General features: G+C 48.2%; 1 protein-coding gene across 7 annotated transcripts in view; it reads left to right on the forward strand.

Annotated features, from left to right (window-relative positions):
• RGS3 (regulator of G protein signaling 3) overlaps positions 1 to 24,468 on the forward strand; it is a 162,396-nt gene that overhangs the window by 103,130 nt on the left and 34,798 nt on the right. For 2 of the 7 annotated variants that reach the window (XM_004269311.3, XM_033427398.2), the window contains one exon: positions 36 to 8,530. The exons of 3 other annotated variants lie outside the window; for them this stretch is intronic. In XM_004269311.3, coding sequence (XP_004269359.1) covers positions 36 to 143 — 108 coding nt within the window. In that variant the 3' untranslated portion in view covers positions 144 to 8,530. 2 more of the 7 variants (XM_033427397.2, XM_004269313.4) reach the window with 2 other exon arrangements.

The following is a 24,468-nucleotide window of genomic DNA, read 5'->3' on the forward strand; positions in this document are numbered from 1 at the left end:
CAGCGAGCTAATTCCAGTTCTGTCTGGTTCCACAGAAACTGCACCCTTATGGCTCTCTCCAGCAGGAGATGGGGCCGGCCAACTCAACCAATGCTACCCAGGATAGAAGCTTTACCTCATCAGGACAGACTCTGATTGGCTGAGCAAACCCAAGGGCAGGACTCTGCTTCTGGCAACTTAACTCTTTCTTGGGCATCCCTTACCACACAGTAACCTCACCTCAACTGGACCCAAAACGGAGGACCAAGATGGTGGGCCTAGGGTCATCTGAAGGGAGTGGCCCCACGGGTGTGTGGACTGGCGTCAGAAGGACCACAGTGGTGTGAGAGGCCCTGTGGGCAGATGCAGACTGGCTCAGAAAGTCCCAAATGGAGAAGACCCAGAAGCTTATTCCCTACAAGGAAGAAGGAGGTGAAATAGCATCTGGGCTACCGGTGGTTCCAGTGCCTGCCTCAGGGGCAGCAGGAGAAGTTGGGAGAGGTCAGCCCTGATGGAGAACAATGCCAGGATCCGCTGCTGCCAGAAGATATCTCCACCCATTCACTCATTTTTCATCTGAACTCATGCATTCATTCCTTCATTCATCAGATATTTTTAGGGCGTCTACTTTATGCCAGGTTCTGGGCTAGGAGCTGGAGATACTATGGAGAATGAGAGGGACATGGTCTCTGCTCTTATCAAGGTTTCAGTCTCAGTAGGGGAGAGAGCATTACATAAACACCAACACACACACACACACACACACACACACACACACACACACACACACACACGGGGTTACACACTGTGATCATCTATGAAGGAAAAGAAAGGATTCCTTTAAGAGAGAATATTATTAGAGATTGCTGTGTGTGGGTGTGGGGTGGGAGAGGGGAAGAGCATAACCTTTAAGCCAAGAAAGGGGTTAGCCAGTCAAGGACTTTGGAGCAGCCTGCGAAGAGTCCCTGAGCTAGCAAGGAGCAGGACGTGCTGGAGGAACGGAGCCCAGGCCGCTGGAGCTGGAGCTTAGTGAGGGGGAAGACCAAGCAGGTGGGGGCCAGATCGTACAGGGCTTTGGTGGTTAATGTATTGATTGCATTTGAGACACAGTGGGAAGCCATCGAAGGCTTTTGAGAAAGGGAGTCACAGAATCTCAGGGACATTTCTAGACGATGAGAGAACCCAAGGAGGGACCCAAGTGGGTGTGAGGAGATCAGTTTTTTTTTAGGGGGGGTCCCTTCAGTCCTCCAGGTGATGGGTGATGGTGGCCCGTCCTGGATGATGTCTGGGGAGGCGAGTATGTGAATGCCCAGACCCTCGGGTAGGGGAGGCTCTGCGATGAGAAGAGAGAGTTTCCTGTCCCTCCACTGCTCTCACCCTCATCCTCCACTGTGTCTCACTCTTTCAGTGGATGCACGTAAGGATGGGGCCTTCCTCACTGAGCCCCTTCCTGGTGAGGCCTGGGTAGGGACCAGTGCTGAGTTCTGAGAATGTCCCTGGGAGTTGGGAGTTATGGGTGCTTCAGCTGGCCAAGGTTGTCAAGTTCACAGCCCCCCGGCCTCAGCAGGGGTGGCCTGTGCTGTCCCTCCATCCTGTGAACACAGCCCTCTGGAAACTGACTGGGTTTGCTTTCTGCAGAGCTCCTGAGGGTCAGGGACTGGGGCTAAGTGAGGCTCAGCACACTTAGAGGAGGCCGTCCTGCCATGAGGCTGACAAAGGCCTACGTGGGGGCAGCAATTAGAGCTCAGCCTGCTCGCTGCCTGCTGCATCTTCCGGTGCAGCCCAGCGTTGGGCAGCTTTCACACCCTTCTCTAACTGCGCAGGCATAGCTCACACACAAAGGGTATGTGTAGGATCAGGGTCATTTGCATAGAAAGGGGGTCAGAGAGGCTGGACTTCAGTTTAGAGAAGTCCCCTTGGAGCTTGGACACTCCGTGTTGTGTCTTTTAAGAGCTTCTCCGTGTCTTTAGAGAGGGGTCTTGTGCCCTGGTGAGTTTGCTCAGCTGCTTTGGCTACTTGACCCCTAAGAAGGGTGGCCCAGAAGAGAATTTGGCCCTTACCTCCCACGGATCACCCCTCCTCCCAGCCTAGGAAAGATCAGACACGTCGCATCAGTAACTAACGGGATCAGCCCAGTGCCCTGCCCAGCAGGGGAATAGCCTGGGCCTGAAGTGGGACAAGTGATCCGCAGTGTCTATCAGCCGAGACTCCGCCTGCAGGGTTAATTCTGAGCGGCTGAGCAGCTGAGTCTGCACAGACACAAGCTGCACCATGACTTCATTTGATTCCCTTTTACAAAATGACATTAAGGGGAGTGTGAGGCGCAGGAGAATTGCCTGTCTGGGAAGACAGCGAGCTTTTCTCTCCCGGACCTGGGGACCTACCTCTGTCCACCAGACAGGTGCAGAGGACGGGGGAGCTCTGGCAGCAGGGAAACGGAGACTCGGAACACGGCACTTAGCCCTGGGGACGGCACTTTCCTCTGGCTTGTCCCAACAAGCTGCTGAGTGGAGCGGAAGCTCCCGTCAGGGTCCTAGACCTGGCTGGCTGCTGGGAAAGCAGACATCAGCTCCTGGAGGGCCCTGGACCCATCTTCCCAGTGACTGTTGTGAGCCACAGCGCCATTGCTGCTCTGCCTCTCAAATCGATGAGACAATTAATTTGGCTCCACGGGCTCGAGAAGATGAAATATGACCGGGTGGCCACTGCTCCTCAGAGGCCCAGTCCATCCCAGACGTCCAGGATGATGAACGCATCGAAATCGCATTTGAGAGTCATAATCACGGGAAACATGGCCGAGCCCCTCCCTCCACATAAATCACGCTAAGAAGCTCACACAATGGTCTCTTTCCTGATGGGCCAATTGTCTTGCTGTGTGTCTCGGGGCGAGCTGGGAGCATGGGAGCACAACCATTTATTGTTGAAAAGGCCATCTGTGCGATTTGAATACAAAGTGATTCTTTAAGTTCCCCACACATCCTTTGATCCCATTTTTTTGTTTTCTTATTGTCTCAGGCTCTGGGTCTGTTGAAACTCCCAGTCTCTCCTGGAAGCAGTCATGCTCTGGTCTCTGCCGCCTGGGTCCTTTGGCCCTTTGGGAGTTGGAACCTGTCGGAAATAATGATGACATTTATTTATGTATGCCTTTTTTTTTTCTTCTTCTTTAGTTTAAATTCTTTTTTCATAAATTCTGCCACCAAAGCCTGAATTTCTCATACACGGCACCAAGAGCGTTCTGCAGATTGAAGGTGTGGGCAATTTCACGATGTGGGAGGGCTGCCCACAGCGAGAGCATGGGCTTCAGAGATGGCAACTGGGATCCCCAGGCATTATCTCCCTTAGGCCTCCCAGCAGCCTTGTTCTATGGATGGAAGGAACTAAGACTCAGAGAAGTTAAGTGACTTATCCAAGGTCACATAACTGGTAAGAGACCGAGCTAGTCCTCAAGCCAAGGCCTTGCAACCTAATCCATTGCTCTTTCCAAATGAAAGGTTTGCCTCTTAGGAGTGGAAGTAAGAGAAATCAATCATCTCCTTCAGGAAGAGCCAGGAGGAAGATATCCTGCATGCAGAAATCGTGGCCCTTTAAGCTCTAGAGGGGATGCTTTAGGACTAATAAAGATGAGATGCCTTATTCTCTACACAGTGGAGAATAAACTTTGAGTTCATATGGCCCAGGGGTGGCCCAGGCTGACAAGATGAATAGCTTCACACAAGATTTAAGAGGTCTGATGTGAAAGACAAGGTGGAAGTCCTGAAGACAGGCTCTCAGCAGCACTGGGATGGTGGGGTTACCCCATCCCCCTTTTGAGTCTGGCATTCAAGAGGACCAGCAGCACAGTCTTGGGGTACCTGGCCGCAATGAACAGCGGCCGAAGGCAGAAAGGGATGGCTCAGGTTCAGGCCCAGATGCACTGAGCATGAGTACAGGAAGGAGGCCTTTGACCTCTGCCCTGTTGAGGGTGAGGAGAGAGCCTACTCCAGGCTTTGCGCCCAGATTTTGCCAGTTGACTGACTTGGAATCTCAACCCTAAGTAACTGGGTGTCAAATGGACTAGATTTCAGATATTCTCTACCCGCCGCCACCCCCCCAACCCACCCACCCCCGCCAAACACCTGTTTTCCAGTCTCTCCAGCTCTCCGCCCTCCCCTCCTCGCTGCCCGTCTGGCTGCGGAGAGACTGCCTTCTTCCCACCTTCCTCTTGGCCTCAGTCATCTTGCTATCTTTTTTTGTTCTTAAGGAAGATAGCACAACCTTACCCTCTATGTTGTCTTGACCTCATCTTTCTTCAAGCCTTTCTCTGCATAGGGCCACTGTCCTCCAAACTGTTCCCAGATCCTTGGTTTAAGAGTAGAATAATAACAGTAGGTAATTTATAAGTGAGCGCTTAGGCGTGAACCTGGAGCAATGCCAGGCTCTTCACCTACATTGTCTCTTTAATCCTCACTGCAGCTTCGTGAGGTTCTTTGTGGTCCTTACACATTTACTCTCATTATACCCAATTGATATAGGTAAGGACGCTGAGTCTTTGAGAAGAAACTTGCCCAAGGTCACACAGCCAGTGGGTGGCTTGCATTGGAACCTGGGTGCCCAGCTCCAGAGCACTGGCTTCGGATTGCTCTGCTCTCCTACTTTTCAGCAGTCACGGACCATCCAAGCTGGGAGGGGTGGGGAAGCTGAGCAGTCGCACTTCCCGCTCCAAGACCATCGTGGGAGGCCATGGTCCCAGCCTGCTTCTTAAGGCTCGCCCTCTGCCCTCCTGCTTTGTGCCCACAGCTCGGCCGTAGTGGATTATTTTCCTTCTCTGAATTCCCCACGCGTGTTCGTGTTTAGGCTATTTCTTCTGCCTGATGCCGCCTGCCCTCCTCTGCTGTTCCTGACACATACAGCCCTCAGCCTTCAAGCCTCCCCTGAGACACCTTTCTCAGACGTGCATCCGAAGTCACCGCTTCCCCCTCTGTATTCCACAGTATTTTGTTCATCTTTAGCACAGTGAGTTAGGCAGGTATGTCTCACCTGCAAGACCGTGAGCTCCTTGGGAGCCAGTGGAGGTCAAAGTTTATTTCTTGCTGATTCTATTACTGCCTGGTCCTTGGTAGGTGCTCAGGAGATGTTGTAGAATTGGATTGGGCCATGCAGTTCAAGCCTCTCACGTTTTGGAATCTAGACGAGGAAACTGAGGCTCAAAAAGGGGAAGTGACCTGGCCAGGTTCATGGGACAAGGTAGTGGCAGAGCCAGGACTAGAACTCGGGTCTCCTGCCTTTCTTGGCTCAGAGCTTTTTCCATTGCACCTCGGCTTTGTAAGACCGGAGCCTGGATCCCCACTTGATCTTAAGCAATCTAATCTGGCCAGACTCACTTCAGGGTTATAGATGCTACCACATCCACACTGACTTCTGGGCATCCTCAGAGGGAAGGAGACCCTTCTGAGACCCAGAACTGCTCCTATGGTTCTCTTCCCTGGGTTTGTGGAGCTCCCTTCTCACTGAGCTCCTTGCCTTCAGAGAAAACGAGAGTAGGATTCTGAAGATCTTGGTTCAAATACTGATTTTGCTTGTAATTCACTGAGTGACTTTGGGCAAATTACTTCACTTCTCTGATCATTTGTTTCTTTACCAAGAAAAATGAGGGAGTTGAATTTAGGTGATCTCCAGGAGTCATCCTCAAAGCCTCAGGACTCTAATAACAGGTTAAAAGAAAAAAGAAATCAGACATTTTGGTCTTCACATTGAAACAAGAGTGTATGTGTGTGAATATATGCAAATGTTGTACGTGGTTAATATTCATCATGTACTTGAGACAAATAAGTATAAGTATGAACCTTATACAGGAAGGGGTCCTCATCACAGGCACTCAGACTGTAAGCACAGCCCTGCTCCCTCCCACCCAAATGTGCCTCCTTCAGGCTCCCCCCCCAGGGAAAGTGGCAAGGAGCTTTCAAACCTAGAATCTTCCCCTGGCCCTTCTTTTTTCCTGCTCACTGGACTCTTGTTTTAACTTCACATATACAGGTATACACATAGGTTCTTTAATCGGACTCCTGGTCTATGGCATAAAGCTAACTTTCAGTGGAAGTAGTGAGAATCTGTGTGCAGTGCCTTTAGTTTCCAGTGTGGTCAGAAGTCTCCTTCAGACTCTTCCCCAGAAGTTGCCACAGACTTTTTCATTGCCTTTAATGTATATCTTCTTTTGCTCAAACACTACTCAGGGTAAATTTTCTAAAACAGTGTCTTTTAAACGTTAGTCGTTTTCCATTTTGGTTAAATTCTATCACAATATAGGTTTCTGCTGTTTCTCCTCGTGGGAGAAAATTAAGTGTTCAGTAGGCTAGCCTAGGAAGCTGACCACCATTTATAACACAATTTTCAATGGGAAAATGCATTCTGAGACCCATCATCAACTCTCAGATGATTTGGGAATACAGCTCAACACACACCACAAAGCAGAGGATATAATATTTGTTTCACGAGTGACTAGAATTTTGATAGAACCACAGAATCTTTGAGTGTGGAACTGAAAAGCCTCCTCCCTCCCTCACCAGGATCAATCGATTAACAAGCTGATTTGTAGAAACCAAGACCAAGAGAGGGGCAAGAACTTGGCCAGGGGCACATAGTTGGTGCCAGAGCTGGAACTAGAACCCACCGCTCAGCGCTCCCCTTCAGCGGCCTTTGAAGAGTCTGCCAGCTTGGGGACGGGGCGGGGCACAGACTGTCCTAGAGACGCTTGTCATCTCACTCGGCTGTGTTGTCATTAGGAAAAGTAAGTCATCACTTTGGGCTGTCTAATGGAAATAGTGAGAAATAGCCCTGCTAATGGTGTGGGGAGAGGTTGTCTAGTCGGCTGGCTTGTCTATAAATTCCCCACGCGTTCTTGCTGGAGCAGAATGAATGGGGCTGCTGTGTTTTACCTGGAGCTCTGAGCAGGGCAGGGCTGGCGGAGACGCTCCCAGTTCTAAAAATAGTAGTGGGATTGGAGCTGAGGGGAAGAGGAAGGGGCTCCTTCGGGAGCTGGGTGGGACGCCTCACCCCCTTCCTCTTCCTGCCGGGCCCTCTGTGAGGAAGCGCCGTGGATTCAGAGAATTTAGATCTGGGAGGGTCCTGGAGCCACCAGCCGTCACGGCCCCTCCTCACACAGAAGAGGAGACCCTGGAGGCCCGCAGTAGGGAAAGGACTGGCCAGCCGTCCCCAGCCCAGGGGGAAGGTCCCAGATGGCAGGCTGTTTTCCTCCTGCTTTTAGCAAGGCGGCAGCAGGCCGGGCGAGGTTTTCTCTCCCTGCCACTGGGAGCGCACAGGGCCTGGGAACTCCTGGGGCCGGATGTGGTTAGGCTTCCTGAATGTCGCCCAGCAGGCGAGGAGTCCCTGGCTAGTCTGCCCTGAGCCCTGACCTCAGCCAACTGGCCTGCCAGCGCCACGCCTTCCCCTTGCCGTTGTCCCCACCCTTGCTGATTTGTCCTTCTGTCGCCCCCTAGACTGTGTGCAGGGAGGGAGGACCAGGGCCCGCATAGAACCAGCCTGCAGGACAGATGGCCTAGTGCCTTGGGACCTTTCTCTGCCCATCCCCAGGAACAAGCAGGGGCAGCTAAGGTAGAGGCAGGGGCCTGATTCAGAGGTAGGCAGGCCAGGGGTCAAATCCCAGCTCTGCTTCTCACTAGCTGTGGGATTACTGGCACGTTACCTAGCCTCTGTCAAATGAGACAAGGACATCTCTCTCACAGGGTTCTCCTCAGGAGTAAGGGGAATGGTCTGTGCAAAGTGCCTGGTACGTAGTAGGTACAGACAGCCCTCCGTATCTGCGGGTTCCGCTTCCACAGATTTAACCAACCGCAGATAGGAAAAAAAACCCGAAAACATTCCAGAAAGTTCCAAAAAGCAAAACTTGAATTTGCTGAGCTGGTGACTATTTACATAGTATTTCCGTCGTACAACTATTTACATGGCATTTACATTGTATTAGTATTATAGGTAATCTAGAGATGATTGAAAGTATATGGGAGGGATGTGTGTAGGTTCTATGCAAACACTATGCCAGTTCATATAAGTGACTTGAGCATCCCTGGATTTTGGTATCTGCTGGAGGTCCTGGAACCACCCACCTCCCACCACACAGGATACCAAGGGACGACTGTGCTTAGTGGCAGCTGCTATTGCTAGATCAAGCGTGAACATGTGCTTGACTCTGCAGCCCCCTTCCTTGGCCCTCCACCCATGAGGGCATGGCAGGTGTGGGGTTTTTTGTTTTATGAATGCAGTTGACTTTTGTTATATTGTTACAAAAGTAATTCATGTTTATTATGAAGAAAACATTTAGTACAGTTGAAACAGGAGAAGGAAATGTTCACCCTTCATCCCAACACCCAGAGATAACCACTGTTAACATTTTGGGGTGTATCCTGTCAGGCATTTGTTTATACACACATATACGTTTGTGTGTATAAACAAATTGCAAATTGGGGTTGCCCATGCACACAGTTTTCTGAGTTGCTTTTTTCCATTTAACAATGTAGTGTATCCACGTTTCCATGTCAATAAATGTGCTTCTACAACATCATTTTTAGTGCCTATAGAGTATTTCATTGTGTAGATGAAACAGGTTTTATTTTTAAAAATCTTCAGTAGGTCAACATTTAGGTTGTTGCCAATATTTCATTGTTACAAAAACCTGAGATAAAAATCTTTATAGCTATATCCCCAGCATCCAGTGTACATCTTTGACCCACCACAAATACTTGTTGATAAATGAACGTTTTGTTAGAATAAATTCCTGCTACTAGAATTTCCAGATGAAAGGGTATATATTTGTAAGAAAGGCTCTTGATACCTATTGCCAAATTACTCTCCAGAATGATTGTACCAATTTATAATCCCAGTTAAGATTGACCAATTCATCCTGCTTTGCCCCAGACTCTCCCTTTTTAACATGAAAAATCTTGCTTCCTGGGAAACCCCTCAGTCCCAAGCAAATTGATACAGTCTGGGTAAGAGACCATTTCCCCACACACTCGCCAACACTGTGCATTGTTACATTTTTTAGGAGGTTCATTTCTTTGAGTACTAGAGATGTTGGATGTTTACATGCCTTTCAGTTATTTACATTACCTCTTTTGTGAGTAGCTTGTTCAGATCTTTTGCCCATTTTTCTGTTGGGCTGTTTATAGTTTATTAATTCACAAGAGCTCTTTATAAAATAAGGATATTTGTATATTAACCTTTTATTTTTTTAAACTATAGATGTTTCTGATTTATGGGTAGTCATATCTGTAAATTGCTTTGGTGGCAGCTTTATTGAAGTATTATTCACAAATCATACAATTTATCCATTTAAAGTGTACAACTCAATGGTTTTTTAGTATATTTACGGACTCGTGCAACCATCACCACAGTCAATTTTAGAACATTTTCATTATTTCCAAAAGACACCATACCCTTTAGCTATCACCCACCCCTTCCCCCATCTCCTCCAGACCTACACAACCACTAATCCACTTTCTGTCTCTATAGATTTGTTCTAGACATTTCCTATAAATGGAATCATGTAATATTAAGTCTTTTGTGACTGGCTTCCTTCATTTAGCATGAGGTTTTCAAGGTTTATCCATGTTGCAGCATGTATCAGGACCTTATTCCTCTTATGGTGGAATAATATTCCATTGTATGGCTATACCACATTTTATTTATTCAGTCATCTGTTGATGAATCTTTGGGTTGTTTCCACCTTTGGACTATTATGAATAATGCTGCCGTAAATGTTTGTGTACAAGTTTTTGTGTGGACGTATGTTTTCATTTCTTTTGAGTATATACATAGGAGTAGAATTCCTGGATCAAACGGTAACTCTTTTTAACTTGCTGAGGAGCTGCTAGAATCTTTTCCAAAGTAGCTTCATGATTTTACCTTCCCACCATCAGCGTACAAGTATTCCGATTTCTCCACATTCTCTCTAACACTTGTTATTTTCCTGTTTTTTTAAAATCATAGCCATCCTAGTGGTTGTGAAATAGCATCTCATGGTGGTTTTGAATTGTGTTTTTCTGATGACTAATATCATATTTATAAATTTAAAAAAATACTATTTTGCCTTTAGTGTTGTGGTATCCACCCCAGGGTTATACAATATTCACTTCCCCCCACACCTTGAACTTTATGGTTTTATTTTTCAACTTTTAACATTTAGTCTCTCTGGAATTTACTTTGGTATATGGTGTGAGCAAAAATGCTTTTCATTCTTTCCAAACAGTTATTTGCTCCAGTGCTTTCACATTATGTTAGGATAAGTATCCTCTCATTACTCCTTTTAAAAAAGAATCCTTTTCTCACATATTTGTTCTTTTATTTTTTTTAACATCTTTATTGGAGTATAATTGCTTTACGTTGGTGTGTTAGTTTCTGCTTTATAACAAAGTGAATCAGTTATACGTCTACGTATGTCCCCATATCTCTTCCTTCTTGCATCTCCCTCCCTCCCACCGTCCCTATCCCACCCTTCTAGGTGGTCACAAAGCACCGAGCTCATCTCCCTGTGCTATGCAGCTGCTTCCCACTAGCTATCTATTTTACGTTTGGTAGTGTATATATGTCCATGCCTCTCTCTCGCTTTGTCACAGCTTACCCTTCCCCCTCCCCATATCCTCAAGTCCATTCTCTAGTAGGTCTGTGTCCTTATTCCTGTCTTACCCTTAGGTTCTTCATGACATTTTTTTTAAAATTCCATATATATGTGTTAGCGTACGGTATTTGTCTTTCTCTTTCTGACTTACTTCACTCTGTATGACAGACTCTAGGTCTATCTACCTCATTACAAATAGCTCAATTTCGTTTCCTTTTATGGCTGAGTAATATTCCATTGTATACATGTGCCACATCTTTATCCATTCATCCGATGATGGACACTTAGGTTGTTTCCATCTCCAGGCTATTGTAAATAGAGCTGCAGTGAACATTTTGGTACATGACTCTTTTTGAATTATGGTTTTCTCAGGGTACATGCCCAGTAGTGGGATTGCTGGGTCATATGGTAGTTCTATTTGTAGTTTTTTAAGGAACCTCCATACTGTTCTCCGTAGTGGCTGTATCAATTTACATTCCCACCAGCATTGCAAGAGTGTTCCCTTTTCTCCACACCCTCTCCAGCATTTATTGTTTGTAGATTTTTTGATGATGGCCATTCTGACTGGTGTGAGATGATATCTCATTGTAGTTTTGATTTGCATTTCTCTAATGATTAATGAATATTTGTTCTTTTAAATGCAATTCAATATAATTTTATTAAGTCCCCACCTCCTCCCTGCCTCTCCCCACCAGATCTCATTGAGATTTGCATTGTAATTACATTTAAAAATATACATCAAAAAGGGGAGTTTTGAAGTCTATACAACACTGTCTTCCCATCCAGCAATAGAATTATGTCTCTTCATTTATGCAAATCTTCTTTTAAGATTTCCGAAGTAAAGTTTTGAAAAAAAAATTTCCATACTGGTCTTGCACATTTGTTGTTAAACTTATTTGAGGAAATTGAAAATTTTTATTTATATTACAAATGGGAATATTTATTTATTTGCATTACATATATTCCTTGATATACTTGTACAAAACTTGTACAAATATATCCTAAACATTGCTGAGCTGAATAAAATAAAGAAAATCTCCCATTCTCCAAGCCCTTTGCCCATTGATAGCCACTGCTGTAAGTTTGGTGTGTTCCTCCAAGTATTTTTTCCATACACATAAACTTAGTATATCATATAAACCTTTCACATCAGTCTTAAGGTTCTCCCTCTTTCTTTTTATTAAAAAAATTTTTTTAATTAATTTTTATTGGAGTATAGTTGATTTACAATGTTGTGTTAGTTTCTGCTGTACAGCAAAGTGAGTCAGTTATACATATACATCTATCTCCTCTTTTTTAGATTTCCTTACCATTTAGGTCACTACAGAGCACTGAGTAGAGTTTCCTGAGCTATGCAGTAGGTTCTCATTAGTTATCTATTTTATACATAGTAGTGTATATATGTCAATCCCAGTCTCCCAGTTCATCCCACCCCCAACCCCCTTGGTATCCATAAGTTCTCTACATCTGTGTCTCTATTTCTGCTTTGCAAATAAGTTCATCTGTACCATTTTTCTAGGTTCCACATATAAGCAATAGTATATATGACATTTGTCTTCCTCTTTCTGACTTACTTCACCCTGTATGACAGTCTCTAGATCTATCCATATCTCTGCAAATGGCACTATTTCGTTCCTTTTTATGGCTGAGTAATATTCCATTGTATATATGTAGCACATCTTCTTTATCCATTCCTCTGTTGATGGACATTTAGGTTGCTTCCATGTCCTGGCTATTGTAAATAGTGCTGCAATGAACATTGAAGTGTATGTATCTTTTTTTTTTTTTTTTTTTTGGCGGTACATGGGCCTCTCACTGTTGTGGCCTCTCCCGTTGTGGAGCACAGGCCCTGGACGCGCAGGCCCAGCGGCCATGGCTCATGGGACCAGCCGCTCCGCAGCACGTGGGATCCTCCCAGACCGGGGCACGAACCTGTGTCCCCTGCATTGGCAGGCGGACTCTCAACCACTGCGCCACCAGGGAAGCCCGTATGTATCTTTTTGAATTATGTTTTTCTCTGGGTATATGACCAGGAGTGGGATTGCTGGGTCATATGGTAGTTGTATTTTTCGTGTTTTGAGGAACGTCTATACTGTTCTCCATAGTGGCTGTATATAATTATTTGATTATTAGTGAGGTTGGGCTTCTTCTTACATTTATTAGCCATTTATATTTCTTCTTCGGCTCATCAGTTCATATCATTTGCCCAGTTTTCTACTGGGGCATTTACCGTTTGCTTATTATGTAGGTTACAAATATTTTTTCCAGTTTATTATTTATCTTTTAACTTTATTTATAGTATCTTTTATCATTCAGAAGTTAACATTTTTTAATAATCAAATATTTTTGTAGTCAAGTCTGTTTTTTGAGGGTAGGGGGCTATACTTTCTGAGGCCTTTTCCTCTCCAAAATTATAACGAATATTCTTCTGTATACTTTTCCAGTACTTTTAACCTTTTATGTTTTACATTCATATTTATTTTATTTTATTTTTTTGCAGTATGCGGGCCTCTCACTGTTGTGGCCTCTCCCGTTGTGGAGCACAGGCTCCGGACGCGCAGGCTCAGCGGCCATGGCTCATGGGCCCAGCTGCTCCGCGGCATGTGGGATCTTCCCAGACCGGGGCACAAACCCGCGTCCCCTGCATCGGCAGGCGGACTCTCAACCACTGCGCCACCAGGGAAGCCCTACATTCATATTTTTAATTCATCTGCACTTAATCTAGTGCCTGGTGTCAGATGGAACTTTCACTAATTTTTTCCCCAAGTGGTTGACCAATTTTTCCAAACCTATTTTTTTTTTAAATGAAAGCTTCTTTCTTTCTTTCTTTCTTTCTTTCTTTCTTTCTTTCTTCCTTCCTTCCTTCCTTCTTTCCTTCCTTCGTTCCTTCCTTCGTTCCTTCCTTCGTTCGTTCCTTCCTTCCTTCCTTCCTTTCGTTTTCGTTTCTGTGCGAGGGCTTTCTCTAGTTGCAGCGAGTGGGGGCCACTCTTCATCGCAGTGCGCGGGCCTCTCACTGTCACGGCTTCTCGTTGCAGAGCATAACCTCCAGATGCGCAGGCTCAGTGGTTGTGGCTCACGGGCCTAGTTGCTCTGCGGCGTGTGGGATCTTCCCAGACCAGGGCTCGAACCCGTGTCGCCTGCATTGGCAGGCAGATTCTCAACCACTGCGCCACCAGGGAAGCCCCAAACCTATTTTTTTGAGTTATCCTTCCTTCACTCATTTATCACAGACCACATTTCCACACATTGGTGGGTTGATTTTTGAAATCGCTTGTTTCCCTCATTTATTCGTCTATTTCTACATCATACTGAGACGTAATCACTGTAGCTTCGTAATATGTTTTAGTAGTATTAAATATCCCAAGGCTAACTTCTCATTATTCTTCTGTAAAATTTCCTCTGAAGTTACACACGCTAATCCTAGGCTGCTGGTGATTTTACCCATATCTCTTTAACCAACGTATTTCAATATCAAGAATGACACCCCCAAAACCTACAAACAATAAATGCTGGAGAGGATGTGGAGAAGAGGGAACCCTCTTGCACTGTTGGTGGGAATGTAAATTGATACAGCCACTATGGAGAACAGTATGGAGGTTCCTTAAAAAACTACAAATAGAACTACCATACGACCCAGCAATCCCACTACTGAGCATATACCCTGAGAAAACCATAATTCAAAAAGAGTCATGGGGCTTCCCTGGTGGCGCGGTGGTTGAGAGTCCGCCTGCCGATGCAGGGGACACGGGGTTTGTGCCCCGGTCCGGGAAGATCCCACATGCCGCGGAGCGGCTGGGCCTGTGAGCCATGGCCGCTGGGCCTGCGCGTCCGGAGCCTGTGCTCCGCAACTGGAGAGGCCACAGCAGTGAGAGGCCCGCATACCGCAAAAAAAAAAAAAAAAAAAAAAGAGTCATGTACCAAAATGGTCATTGCAGCTCTATTTACAATAGCCAGGACATGGAAGCAACCTAAGTGTCCATCAACAGATGAATGGATAAAGAAGATGTGGCACATATATACAATGGGATATTACTCAGCCATAAAAGGAAACGAAACCGAGTTATTTGTAGTGAGGTGGATGGACCTAGAGTCAGTCATACAGAGTGAAGTAAGTCAGAAAGAGAAAAACAAATACCATATGCTAACACATATATATGGAATCTAAATAAAATAAAATAAAATAAAATGGTTCTGAAGAACCTAGGGGGCAAGACAGGAATAAAGACACAGACTTAGAGAATGGACTTGAGGACACGGGGAGGGGGAAGGGTAAGCTGGGTCGAAGTGAGAGAGTGGCATGGACATACATACACTACCAGATGTAAAATAGATAGCTAGTGGGAAGCAGCTGCATAGCACAGGGAGATCAGCTCGGTGCTTTGTGACCGCCTGGAGGGGTGGAATAGGGAGGGTGGGAGGGAGACGCAAGAAGGAGGAGATATGGGGATATATGTTTATGTATAGCTGATTTACTTTGTTATAAAGCAGAAATAACACACCATTGTAAAGCAATTATACTCCAATAAAGATGTTAAAAAAAAAAAGAATGACACCAGATCTATAATAGCATGTCCTCATGTCCTACAACCCATAATAAGCTGGCCCATACTTCTCTTTGCTCTTCTCCATGACTCCTAGGTATTGCTGAAATCATCTGAAATTTTATTTCTGATTGTTATTATTCTTAAACATTAGTTCTATTGCATTTTGAGAATCATTTACTTAAAATTGCATTTAACTTATCAATTATGTCATCTGTAGTTAAGTGTACAAATGTTTCTGGCTTCATTGCTTGCCAGTGTCTTGTATCCCACAGCATCTTTTTCTTGACTTCTAGATTTTGATTCATTTTGGTTTGGAGAGCTTTCTTGAGTAAATTTTTCAGAAAGGATCTGTGGGTGGCATACTTTCTTAGTCTTTGTAAGTCTGAAAATATTTGCCCTCATGTTTGAGTCATCTTTTGCCTGAGTAGTGAATTCTAGGTTAATAGTCCTTCTCCCCCAGAAACCTGAGAGAAAGGCTCTATTGTCCCAGCATTTGGTGTTGTAAGAAGTGCAGTACTCACTTGATTTGCTAAAGTTTCTTTATGGAAGCAAGCAGGATTTCTCTTTCTAGTCTTTGGAATTTAGAAATTTCCCCAGATTATTTCTAGTTGTTTGCTCTCTTTTGGTAATTTTTCCTGGTACTAACTAGGTAAGCCTTTTTGGTCTGAAGACCCAAGTCTTCCCTTAGTTCAAGGAAATTTTTTACTGATTTTTGGAATAATTTATTTTCTATGTTTTAAAATTTCCTCTTTTTGGATTTCCTACTACAAATAATAATAATAATACCACCTAATATTTATCAAATGTACTTTCCTTCTGCTGTAATATGCAATCTGCTTAACACTGTTGTTATTATTCCCATTTTATAGGTGAAGAAACAAAGGAACAGAGAGGTTAAATAGACTGTGCAAGGTCTCACAGCTAGGAGGTATAGTCCATGATCCAAACCCAGGCATCTGGCTTCAGAACCTGTGTTCTTAGCTACTGAGCTATACTCCCTGCCTGTCAGAACCAACCTCCAGACTTGACCCTGACCCTGACCTCGATACCCTTCAGTGCAAATTTGAGTGTTGACAGCTAGGGACTCTATAAGCAGTAGGAGAAAACATAGGGGTGCTAGAATGAAGGAGCTGAAAGAGATTGAGAAACTGAGGACGAGAGAGGAGCAGAGATCATCAGAGGTTCTCCAGTGAATTCGGAATTGGGAATTTTCCCCTCCCCCCTTTTCCCTCTGTTCAGCCGTGCTCTTCAGGCCTCATCTCTGTCCCTGGTACTACTGCATGGTCTCCTGGTGGATCTCCTGGTTCCTACTCCTGTTCCGTTAGTCACCCTCTAAACAGCAGCCAAGATGATTCTTCCTATAAAGCAGACCCGGTCACCTTCTCACTGCTGAATATTTGTTGAATGACTGCATGAATGAAAAAATAATTCCAGAGTACCTACTGTATGTCAGACACTGTGCTAAACACTGGTGATTCAGGACACATTAGGCAAGAATCTTCCAGTTGCAAGTGACAAGAATCCAACTCAAATTAGCTTCAGCCAAGAAATGGAATTTATTGGATTTAGGAGGGTAGCCTTCAGGCATAGCTGGATTCAAGACCTTGAGCAATGTCACCAAGAACTGGCTTCACCCGCTCTATCTCCTGGCTCTACCTGCTTATGTGTTGGCTCACTCCCTTAGTGATGGAAGATAGTTGCCAGAAATACCAGGATGAAGGCCTTACAGTCTGACTCCCTCAATCATTTCAGCAATAATCCTGGGTCTGAGTCTTATTGGTTCAAGCTGGATCATGTGCCTATCCCAGTCACTGAAGACAATAGGATGGGATAAAGTGATTGGCTGTGGCCTGGGTCACATGGCCATCCCTGGAGTGGGAGATGGGTCAGTTCCACGTGAATCACCTGGTTTGAGAGTGGGGGAAGGACGGGTGGTTCCTCAGATGGCAAAGAAGCACAGATAGAAGCTGGCCAGGCAAATGTCCTCTACTTTGTGGTTCATCAACCAACATAGTTCTCATCTCCATAGGGCTAATTACTAGTCTAGTGTGGTAGAGGACAACTGGAGGAAAGACACACCCCAACCAAGTACGAACAATATATAATGAAAAGATGACATTTGTGACAGAAGGCCCGGTGAGGGCACCTACTGGGAGGATCTGGTCAGGGACGTGAGGCAAGGGGCAGGAGCTGGGATGTAGGAAGGATCACTCTAGGTGAGGACCTTAAGGCAGACCAGTGTGCGTGGGGGCATGAGGGAGGGGAAAAGGAAGCACGAGGTGAGCTGGACGAGTGTTCAGGGTCCGAGAGGCTGTGTAAGGAGTCTGAACTTTATCCTGGGGCGCTGGGAGCTCTGTGTTTGATGTGTGTCATAGAAAGCTCACAGCCTTGTTGATGAGAATGGCGTAGAGGATGGCAAGGCGAGAGGCAGGGAGCAGTTAGGAGGCTGTTGCCCTCACCCTGGGAAGAGGTGCTGGTGCCTTGGACTAGGGTGCAGGGAGCAGGGATCGAGAGGTGAGAGATCCGCATGATGTGGAGGGTGTGGGATCTGTGAGATCTGGTGAGTAGGTGGATGGGGGGAGAGTTTGGGATAGGGATGACGCCCATGAGTCTGGTTCAGGCAAACAGGCGATTGGTGGCGCCGTTCTCTGAGCTGGCAGCAGTGGAGAGGGAAACATTTGGGTGACAGGATCATGAGTCCCGCTGTAGGTGTGAGTGCTATGTTAGAGGCCTAGTTAGTGAGTTCTCGTGGAAACAAGGACATTTTTGACCAGGGCTTCTTAAATCACCGGCGGTGAAGAGCCTTATACTTTTGTTAAAACACACACTGTATATGATATCTCATGCCGGTTTGACAGCACCCGAACTAGCCTTATAAGTATTCAATCAGACCAGTCCATTGTTTTGCACTTGGATGTCATGACAATGTCAAGTTGCTACAGAAGTTTCCAAACACTCTTGATTTTGCTGCTTATCTTGTTGTAAACCAGTAACAAGCAGTTCATGGACCAGTGCATCCTGCAGACCACATGCTGGGTGGCACTGATCTCGTCCAACCCTAGCACCCATTTTAGAGACAGGGAAATTAAGGCCCAAGGAGGGGACTGGCCTTGCCCCAGGTCCTACAGAAAACAGCAGCAAAGCCAGCATTTCAGTCCAGTCTTTCATCTGCTGACCCTCTGTTTTGGTGACCCGGCCTTAGGCCCAACAGTCCAAGCAAGGGGTGAACTCGGGGGAGTCCGGGGGTGAACTGCATTTAGCGGCCAAGGTCACAGGGCTGACCTCCACATCTGTGCCGAACACTTCTCAGGAACTCCAGTAGTCAAGACGGCCTGACCCTGGAGCTGGCACAAGCACATTGGGTCGAGGATTGCTCCCAAGAGCCTGAAATCCCAGGCCTGTGAGTGGCTGGTTGGACTGGGGCCAGGAAAGGAGATGGTCGTGGCTCTTGGCCATCCTGTGCCACTGCAGCACCCAAGGTCAGGATGATGCTTGGTGGCTGTGATGCGTGCCCCAGGCCAGCGATGGTTCTCAGGACCAGCTCTCCGGGGGGACTTTTGTCTACTGGCTTTTGCTGCACGTGGGCTTCCCCTGGCTGTCGTTGGGAGATGCAGTTCCCATGAGCAGATTGGGGATTGCCCTTGCTGCCTGAAGTTGCTGAGGAAGAGACACATGTGAAGGGCGGAGACATTTGGGGAACATGAATTAGGGCAGGGAATACAGCTTAAGAGCATACACCTTGGTGCCATGCTGCCTATCTTGCCATTGCCTTTGCCATGCAACCTTTCTGAACCTTAGTTTTCCCATCTGTAGGATGGGGATGATGATAGTAGCCTGTTGCTCAATAAATGTTAGTGATTATCAACTATTAGTAGAACTGGGCACCATGTTAGGCTCTCATCTATTAGACCCTCAACAGATATTTTCACATTTAACATTACTCTTTTTTCTTTTTTTAAATACATTTATTTATTTATGGCTGCGTTGGGTCTTCATTGCCGCACGCGGGCTTCCTCTAGTTGCAGTGAGCAGGGGCTACTCTTCGTTGCGGTGCACGGGCTTCTCATTGCAGTGGCTTCTCTTGTTGCGGAGCACAGGCTCTAGGTGTGCGGGCTTCCATAGTTGTGGCTCGTGGGCTCTAGAGTGCAGGCTCAGTAGTTGTGGCACATGGACTTAGTTGCTCCTCAGCATGTGGATCTTCCCGGACCAGGGCTCAAACCCATGTCCCCTGCATTGGCAGGTGGATTCTTAACCACTGCGCCACCAGGAAAGTCCTAACATTACTCTTTTCACCAACCCACTCAAGGTCAATTCTGTCCTTTGACAGATGATAGCAGCAACAATGACAACACAGCAACAGGCCCTCCATATGCACTATCTCATTTAGTCTTCCGCAGGGCCCATTGAGGCAGATGGTAATAGCCCCATTTTACAGATGTGGAAACCGAGACTCAGAGACATTAAAGTGACTTGCCGGAGATGACTCACACTCAGATTTTTTTAGGCTGCAAAGTCTGTGCTCTTTCTAAATACCACTGACAGAACCTAATCCTTTAGTGAGAGGACCTTGTGGGGCCTGGGACTGACCCTTGAAGGGGAGGAGTGAAACTGGGGCGCTACTGGACACCCATCTCTGGCCTCATTTTAGGGATGGAAGACTGAGACCAGTAAGGGGGAAGGGACCTGCCCTGGGTTCTGCAGACTACAGGCCAAAACTCTCCCTGGGTTTGAACCTGAGGATGGATGCCTGCTCTGTCCTACTCACCTGCACTCCACTTGCAGCACGTGCCCCCAGGAAGAGCCAGGAGCATGCCCTTAGCAAGCGGTGGGAGACTGTGTCCCTTGCCCTGCTGTTAGGGTCATAGAGGCCAGAACATGGCAGGACAGTTCCTGATTAAGCATCAGCACCAGGGTCAGCTGTGCCCACCCTCCAAGTCAGATCCCAGGAGCAGGCTGCTTCCCTGCCTGTGTCCATAGTTCCGAGTACAGGCTCCAGCACATAATAGGGATTCAGTAGTTATTGAAATAACCAATAAATGTTTCTTGGCCCACTCTTCTGTGGGGATGGCATTTCTGCATGGAGACTATAGACCCCAAAACCAAGGCTGTAAGACCCAATGAGTCTTAGGCCCAGAACTTCCTAAGTGGGTTAGCAGATTCAAAGCTTGGGCTGGAGGGGCATATGCAGATACTTCCACAGTTCCCCTGGGCCGCCCAGGGCCTTTGCCCTCTTCTGCAACAGGGTGGGGCAGGGGCAGGGCTCTGTAGACGTCAGGGCCAGTGTGTCCCGGCCCTGGCTTTCATTACCCCCATCACCCAAGCACAGGCCTGGCCCTTTCATTGTCCAAGGCAGTGAAAGCCTGAGCAGCTGCTGGTGGGGGCTGGGGGTGGTCTTAGTCTGTCATAAGCTCTGGAATTCCTGGGACCACGTCTCCCTGGCTTTGTGCCCAGTTTCTGCCATAGTGGCATAACTCTCCTCCCCACCCTGGAATAAAATCCCAGTGGACTTTGGATCAGAAGCCAGGACAGGGAAGCTCATTAAATAGCTTTTGGCAGGTACCCTCCTTTTTCTGAGGAGGGTATTGCCAAGGGTCAGTCTCCCCCAGGTGGAGTCTGCGCGGGGAAGGAAGGTGGGTGGGTTTCCGTCTGTGCAGGGTTCATGATGGGGTCTTGCGAACACAATTCCGAGCGGACCAGGCTTAACACAGTGGAGGCAGTGAGGGAAGACAGATGGAGCCTTGCTGCGGTGCAGCTGCAGGGAACGGCCTTTCCAGGGTGTCTGGGCTGTATCTTGCTGCTGCTGCATCTCCCTGGAGCCTTGGGCTCTGCCTGGGGGTGCTGCTTCTCTTAAAATGGGAGGTGCACATACACTGGCTCCCTGCTAACCCTCCCTGGTCCTAGCTCTGGACTGCTGCCAGCTTGCCTGAACAGTGAGACGTTTGCCTGCATGGCTGGGCTGTATAGCCAACTGGCTTCTCAGTACGTAGCTGGAGGGCTCTGTTCCATGGCCACCCTGTGCAGTGGTGCAGGGCACAGCGGATAGTGGATTGGGTTTGATCTGTAGCTGTGCACTTACTGGTGACCTTGAGCAGGTTTCATTATCTCTCTGCCTCTGTTTAACTATCTGTAAAATGGGGACAGTAGACATCATATCTGATAGGGTTATGAAGATTTCATGAGTCAGTAATTGGGAAGTGCTCTGAACAGTGCTGACACGTACCGTCAAATAAGTGTTTGTTAAATAAAATATGGAGATCAATAAATGGGGCCCAGGCTCTGAGGGCCCAGGTGCTGATCCTGTGGCCTGTGGGCCACCTGGATCTCGCTGTTCCCTAGATCCCAAGTCCTCCTGTACTGAATAGCACCATCATTTACATAGGTCTGAGAAGCATTGGGGTGCAACAGAAGGAGCACTGGACTGGCAGTTAGCAAGCTCTGGTCCCAGCCCTGCCTCTCAGTTGCTCTGTTTCCTTGGGAAAGTCACTAACCCTCTCTGGGCCTCAGTTTCTCTGGCTGTAAATAGGGAATATTTATAGAGTGAAAGATCTCCAAGGACCCTTTTGGCTTAGATAGCCTGACTGACAGTGACTCTCCCGTCCTGCCCCAGGCTGTACACTGGGAGGGTCCACATGCTTTGTTGATTTGTGTCTGGAGCTATGGAAAGGCAGTGGGCAGTGGCCGCCTGGGCTCCCCAGGCACTAGATGCTCTCCTAGCCTGGCCTGGCCTGCTTCTGGGCCTCAGGACACTGAAGTGCTGTGCCCTTTCCTCACTGTCCTTGTGGTCCAGAGTACTGATGAATGCATTCTGGATCTGTTCTGGACTCAGTGCCCTGGGTTGGCAGGGCTGCTCTGGCACAGTGTCTAATGATGGGCTGGCTAGTCTGACTGTGAGCCTGATGTCTGTCTCCATCACTAAGCTGTCGGCTTGGCAAGTGCAGGGCCCCTTTCTGCCTGTTCTCCACTGCATCCCCAGGGCCCAGCACAGAACCTGGCACGTAGTTGGTGCTCCGAAACTGTTTGTTGATTGAGAGGTGAAGACTCAGCTGAACTCATAGACTTCTCTCATCTCAAGGAACCTTATATTCAGGCTCTCCACCCTAAGGAATCTTATCCTAAGCACCAGAAATTCCGCCCTGGGAACCATCAGCCTCCCATTGGAACTGGCCGTCTCCTGAGACTCACCTCCTTAGTTTCCCAGGACAAGAATGGGCCCTGTTTCCCAGGAACCTGCAGGATGAGAGCCTTCCAATCTGGAGGGTTCTTGGGCCCTGCAAGGACTGCCTTGGCTCTGCCCCCAGGGACAAGGCAAAGTGTTGATTGGAGTGGGAAGTGCCCAGCTCAGATGAGGGCTGTTCCAAGTTGACCCTAATAAAGGATGTTTTCTTATGTCAGCATGCGTGAACATGCTGGTATGTGTGAGAGAGACAGGAATAGAGAGTCAGAGACAGGGTCAAGGAGGCAGGCAGAGATAGACATTCAGAGACTTTGAGACTAGTACAGGGAGACTAAGAGGCAGAGGGACAGCACTTCAGCCTAGGGTGGCCGAGGCAGGGTGAGGTGGGAAAGGAGGATAGGGGCTCCTCCTGCCCCATTTTTTTCTGGGCTGACATCCAGTTTGCCTGCCACTTGGGTGGTAAGCATGTTCAGGTTGGAACTGGCTATGGGACAGACACCCCTGACCTGAGCCCCAGGCGCAGCCCAGGGTGTGTTTGTTGAAATCAGACAACCAACTGCAGCAGCCCTAGCCTCAGCATCAAACAGCTTTGCGCTGGCAGGACAGCTTCCTGTGGGGCTGCACGGTGGTTTCGAGTGGGCGCCCTGGAGCTGGACCTACCGGTCTTCAGATCCTACTGGTCTTCAAACAGCAAGCTGTGGGCAGTTTCCACTACCATTCCCTACGCTGGATTCTTCATCTGCAGATAGCGTAATACCAGTACCTGCCTCACAAGGTGCCGATGAGGATTAAATGAATTAACGAAGGCCGAACTCTCAAAATGGTGCCTGGCCCGGGATCGCTGAATCCTCTGTTAACCCCTCAGGTGGGTAGGTCAAGGGTTGTCAGCCCCATTTTACAGATGAGGAAATCCAGGCTCAGAGATGGGCAGGGACTTGCTCAGCGCACCCAGTCAACCAGGGCTGGAGCTGGGACCTGAGCTGGGGACCCTTGCCTCCCAGTCCAGTGCTCTTCCTCTGCCCCCCGCGGTCCCTCTGTTAGGGACCTCTCCTTCACTTGTGATCCTGACTCTTGGGCTGTTGTAACATGCTTCTCGCAGCCACCGTCCCGGGGGGAGGAAGCCCCAAGCTCTCTGTCCATCTCTGCTTGCCCGGATTTGGCACACAGAAGTGCTAAACAAAAACATGTGTGTTGGGCTGCGCTGATGGTGCTGCTGGGAGATGACTGAAGCAGCCGCTCCCCCGGCCCCCGGGGGCGGTGGCATTCTTGGAGTCAGTGCCGGTCGGTTGCAGGACCCTGGGTTAAATTGCAGCCACCCACTGGGACGAGAGCAATGTGGGGGTGGGAGGGCGCCGGGAGGTTTCCATGATTGGCTCCGTCCTGGTCCTGCCGGAGAGCCGGAGCTGCGGCCAGTGGGGTCGCGCTGCCCCAGCTGGGGGAGCCCCTGGGATGTGTGTGGGGAACAGCCGGCTGGGAATCCCAGTGCCAGGGAATGCTGCTGTGAGCCATAGATGCCTCTCCCTCCAGAGCGGCACTCCGGGGGGGCCAGCCCCGGGCCTGGGGACTGATGGCAGGGGAGCCAGGGCTGGTGCGTGTGAGCCTGTAACCCAGGAGCCGTCCGGGCCCCTCGCAGGCTGAAGGACGGGGTGGCCGAGGACTCTTCCTCGAGACATCCCGGGCTCCTTTTCAGATGAAAGTGTCTTGGGAAATTACAGAGTTTTCTATTTGATGGAAGAAAGAAGTCCAACCTCTCTCCAGAGTGGCAGCAGCGGGCTGGACAGGGTGTGTGTTTTGGAAGCACGCTGGAGGAAGAGGAAGAGGAGGCGGGACGAGTGATGCAAGGGTTTGAAAAAGCCACCTAGATGTGGGAGGGGAACCTGGTCATTTGGTTCGGCTTTTCCCGGCAGGTATCGCGCCCCTGGGGACCTTGGGTAAGTCCATGAATAGCCCTGCTGACACAAAGGAGCTCTGTCTGCGGAAGGCAGCCGCTTGACGCGCCACCAGGAGCTGCCACAGCTGCCCGCCCGTCCGCCCGCCCGCCGGCGGGTGGGCGGAGCTGGGCGGAGACCCGCGCGGGCGGGCGGGCGGGCTGGCAGCAGCGGCATCCAGGAGTCCCCGGGTCCCTGCCGGAGTGTGCTGGGTAGGTGCCTCGGTGCCAGGGTGTG

Source organism: Orcinus orca, chromosome 6 (genome assembly GCF_937001465.1).
Source record: "Orcinus orca chromosome 6, mOrcOrc1.1, whole genome shotgun sequence".
Taxonomy (NCBI): Eukaryota; Metazoa; Chordata; class Mammalia; order Artiodactyla; family Delphinidae; genus Orcinus; species Orcinus orca.